Source organism: Chaetura pelagica, unplaced genomic scaffold, assembly GCF_000747805.2.
Source record: "Chaetura pelagica isolate M959 unplaced genomic scaffold, ChaPel_1.0 scaffold698, whole genome shotgun sequence".
Taxonomy (NCBI): Eukaryota; Metazoa; Chordata; class Aves; order Apodiformes; family Apodidae; genus Chaetura; species Chaetura pelagica.
The window spans coordinates 190,598-194,842 of NW_009954236.1; the positions used below are offsets into that span (position 1 = coordinate 190,598).

The 4,245-nt window shown below is 50.1% G+C and overlaps 1 protein-coding gene across 1 annotated transcript in view; it reads left to right on the plus strand.

Moving 5' to 3' along the window:
- The first annotated feature begins 87 nt into the window (after positions 1–87).
- MTFR1L (mitochondrial fission regulator 1-like) overlaps positions 88–4,245 on the plus strand; it is a 7,790-nt gene continuing 3,632 nt past the window's right edge. Inside the window, exons 1-4 of the mRNA XM_010003663.1 lie at positions 88–102; positions 1,058–1,162; positions 1,941–2,050; positions 2,821–3,032. Of these exons, the coding sequence (XP_010001965.1) occupies positions 88–102; positions 1,058–1,162; positions 1,941–2,050; positions 2,821–3,032 (442 nt within the window). The remainder of the gene's footprint in view (positions 103–1,057; positions 1,163–1,940; positions 2,051–2,820; positions 3,033–4,245) is intronic.

The window sequence follows — 4,245 nt, forward strand, 5'->3', positions numbered from 1 at the left end:
GGGAAGGGGCTGAGCGATGAGCCCGGCCCGAGCCGGTGGGACCCGCAGCACCCAGCGCTGAGCCCGCCGGGGCCGCCGGAGCCGGAGATGGCAGCGGAGTCCGTGAGTGACAAGTCGCCTGGGCCCGCCTTCCCCTGCTCCCCCCAGGGCCCCTTCTCACCTCTCCCACCCCCTTTTTCTCTCCCCGAGGGAATTCCCCCCCCGCCCCGGCTCTCCTGAGGTCATCACAAAAGTCAGTGCACTCCCAGCTCGGGGATTCCATTTAAAATACACATCAGGAATTCAAAATCTTAACTGCACAAGAGCCAGTGTTTAGGCCTTGTGTGTGTGCCAGGCTCCAGCAGCAAATACATGGATGGATTTGTTGGACTGAGTGATACAACCTGTTTGGATTCTGGTTTGTCATTGTGGTGTGCACTGTTCTGCCCCCTGTCACCAGAGCTGGGAGGGCTGTCACAGTGGCAGAGGGGAAGATGGTCAAAGGACAGAGCACTTCAGCTTTTGAATCCTTTTCAAACTATCCAGAGATTGCTGTAATATTTACTCTTTCCAAAAACACCCTCCAAAGCTGTTCTCATCAACCCTCAGTTGGGACAGGCACTGACCAGACTTGTCACTTTGCATCCTCCAAGAAATGTTCACAGTGCTGCTCCTGTTAAAGCTCATGTGGAAGAAATAATGTCCCTTTAAATGAGACTTTCTGCCAGTTGCACTTTTCTCCTGGGCTCCTCATGTGATTCTGTTTGTCTTCCCTTTGGCATGTTTTCATGAGCAGCTCAGTGTCTGGTGCTGAGTGCTTTTAGTTTTCAGTCCTGGAAACACTGCACCCATGTTTAAAGTGCCCTTTAGGAACTGCCTGACTTTTGTGTATGTTCAGTTGAAACAGCTTTATGGCATGAGGACCTTAGTAGGTTGCCAATTAAAAGCACCACTCAACAACTCAAAAATCAGAGGTCAGAGCTCTTGAGTTGATTATATGGGTCAGTTTCCACTTGTAAGAAATGTTAAGAAGTGTGACTGACTTGAAATACTAATTTTGTCACACTGATTCTTGTAGACCATCCCCATCTGGCAGAACAAACCCCACGGCTCAACGCGCAGCTTTGTCAGGAGGATTGGGTCAACCCTCCCTCTGAGACCCTGTCCCAGGGCAACCTTTGAGGTGAGTGGGCTCGTGAGGGGTCTGGTGAACGTGGGTAGGAAGCTGTTGGCCTCCAGCAGGACAAGGTACTGCCACAAGCTGCTGTGGTGGCAACCACACGTGTCTGCCGAGTTTTGCCAGAACTCCTGTGGCTGTATAGTTCATTTTAAGACTTTTTTATTATTATTCCTTCCTTTGGAAGTTAAGTTCTTGTGATGATCCTTGGCAACTCGAGGAAAATGCCTCCTCAGATAGTGCCTGTGGGCTGGGCTAGCAAGCTGGAGGAGAGAAACATGGAGTTGTTGAACCAGTGCTTTGTTGTGTGACCTCCAGCAAGCCACATGCCCTGTGGGCCTCTATTTCCTCAGCAGTAAAACAGGGTTCATGGAAACACCCACGTCACTGTTGGAGCTCAAGGACAAGGCTGGGACTTGTGGAGGCAAAGCGCTGCATGTGGCCTTGGCAGCACTGAGCTGTATCAAGTGTCACTTCCCTGCCTCGTGGGGTGTCACAGCACAGTGACACACCATGAGCACCTGCAGAGGCCCTAAGCCCAGGGATGTTGGATGAGCTTTTGTGCAGCCTGGTCTGGAGTGGGGTGTTGGAGGTTGGAACCTGATGATCTTTAAGGTCCCCTCCAACCTGAACCATTCTGTGATGCTGTGTGGCTGTCACATCTGACAGGTGCAGCTGCTGAGCTGGTGCAGGGGAGGAAGGCTCTGACAGTCCTTGCAGCACATCTGGGGAGGCTTCAGGAGACAGGACCACCATCTCCTTACTGTAAATCTCTTCTTTTTAGGTTCTACCAAGTGTTTCTGAGCTCTATTTAAACGATGTCTCCCCAGTCCCCACCTTGGCAGACATTGTGTGGATTGCAGCCGACGATGAAGAAACGTACGCCAGAGTCAGGTTGGTTTCCTCTTTGCCTGCTGCTCCTAGTTTTTATGCTCTATTTTGGACAACATAGGCCAGGCATTGACCAAATGCTCAAAGCCTTCCAGGCCTCTCCAGGTCTAACGTGGTGCCTGTTGAAAGACATTTTTCCCAGGAGACAGGAAAAAAATATCGGACACAGGGAGGAATTCCTGTAGGAAGGTGCTGAGACCTGTGCTGTGCCCTGTTGCACTCACTGAAGGAGCTGTGCAGTAACCCCTCCAAACCCTGGTATTTTCTGGTTAGAAAGTTGAAGAGTTGGGTTGTCCTGGGATTGAAATGTTCTGTCCTCTGCATCTGGGTTCTGGTCAGTTGAACTCTTGTTCAGCTAGGCCCAACGCAGAAGGTGTATTGTGAAAGATAAAATGGACTTTGAAATCAGAGGCAAAAGTTAACGGGTGAGCGACACTTCCCATGTGCCCCCAGCAGGACACACAGTCACCAGGACAGAAATGACTTTAAACCACATGAGGACACCCTGGCTTTTGTCCCTGTGTCCTCTCACCACCCCTTGTGTCTTTGGGTCATGATTTCTGCGACAGGTTTTTTATTCCTGATAACGCAGCGAGAGCACGCGGAGCGGCACAGCGCATCCGTCAGGTGGTACCCGTGGTGGTTGGTACACACAGCACAATGACACGCAGCCTTAACTCATTGTGGTGACATCTGTGCTGAGGTGGAGGCCAAGCTTATTGTCATGGAGGGGTCTGGACATTTTTGAGTGACCAACAGCTTTTGTCCTGCAGAAGTGACACTCGCCCGCTGAAGCACACGTGGAAGCCAAGTCCCTTCACTGTCATACAGCGAAATGCTTCGGTGCCCAACCTGAGGAAGCAGGAGGAGAAGCTGCTGGCCTTGAAGAAACCTGGGCTACCAGCTCTGAGCCGAACTACAGAGCTCCAGGATGAGCTGAGTCACCTTCGGAGCCAGATCGCTAAAATAGTCGCTGCAGAATCAGGTAGGAATGCAGTGAGGGGGTTTTGGTTGAACAAGACAGGCTGTGAGAGAGTTGGGGTGTTCAGCCTGGAGAAGAGAAGGCTCCAGGGAGACCTTAGAGCACCTTCCAGTGCCTGAAGGGGCTCCAGGAAAGCTGGGAGGCACTTGGGTCAAGGGCAGGGAGAGAGAGGACAAGGACACTGGAAGAGGGGAGATTGAGGTTGGACATTCTTGGGTGTGAGAGTGGTGAGAGCCTGGCCCAGGTTGCCCAGGGAAGCTGTGGCTGCCCCATCCCTGGCAGTGTTGAAGGGCAGGTTGGATGGGGCTTGGAGCAACCTGGGCTGGTGGGACGTGTCCTTGCCCATGCAGGCTCTAGATGAGCTCGAAGGTCCCTTCCATCCCAAACCATTCCATGATTCTTCATGCAAGATCAGAGGAACAACCAAATGAATAAAGAACAGGGGGAGTTCTGTGCTTTTTTCCTTCCAAGTGTTGTCTGAACCCTAAACCTGTGAGCTAGAAAGGTCCATTTGAATTCAAGGAGAGCAATAACGAGAGAAATTAGAGATCCAGATGAGAGACAAATTATTTAATAATTTAATACCTTTTTCTCTCCCTGTCTGCTCAGCAATGGGCCTGGTTCTTATCAGCTGGTGCTGGAGGATGGTTGGTATTGACTTAGTGGCCTCCAAGTCAATAAGAGGGAGCTGTGATTTAGGGCTGAGCTGCAGCTCCCTAACCTGATGAAGGAGATAACTATTTAGCAAGCTTGTTGTAGAAAGATTGATGTCAAAAAAAGAAATATTGTGCAATCTGTTTTGTGTACTGTGAGAGCAATCCCTTAATTGGAAATTGATAACTATCTACAGGTTTACTCCTGAGGCCAAGGACATTAGTGCTCAAAGGTACAGTTTGTTTCCAATGCAGGAAGGTTCTCTCGACGAGATGTGGTTGTTTTGGTTGTTTTTCCTTTGTGTTTTACACTGGAAGTATTGAACTCACTTTCACTTAATAACACTTGGAATTTATATAGCTCTTCTTGTCCTCGCTGCATTTTAAAGCCTGAGGAAATGAATCCCACTTTCCCCCTGGAATAGGTGGTTGCTATTCTCATTTTACAGCTGGTGATGGAAAAGCAAATGAGGTCATAGGGCCTGTGGTCACAGAGTGAGTTGTTGTGACACTTCAGTGCAAAATGCTGGAGCTCCTGCAGCAGCTCTGCAGTCTCAGCAGGA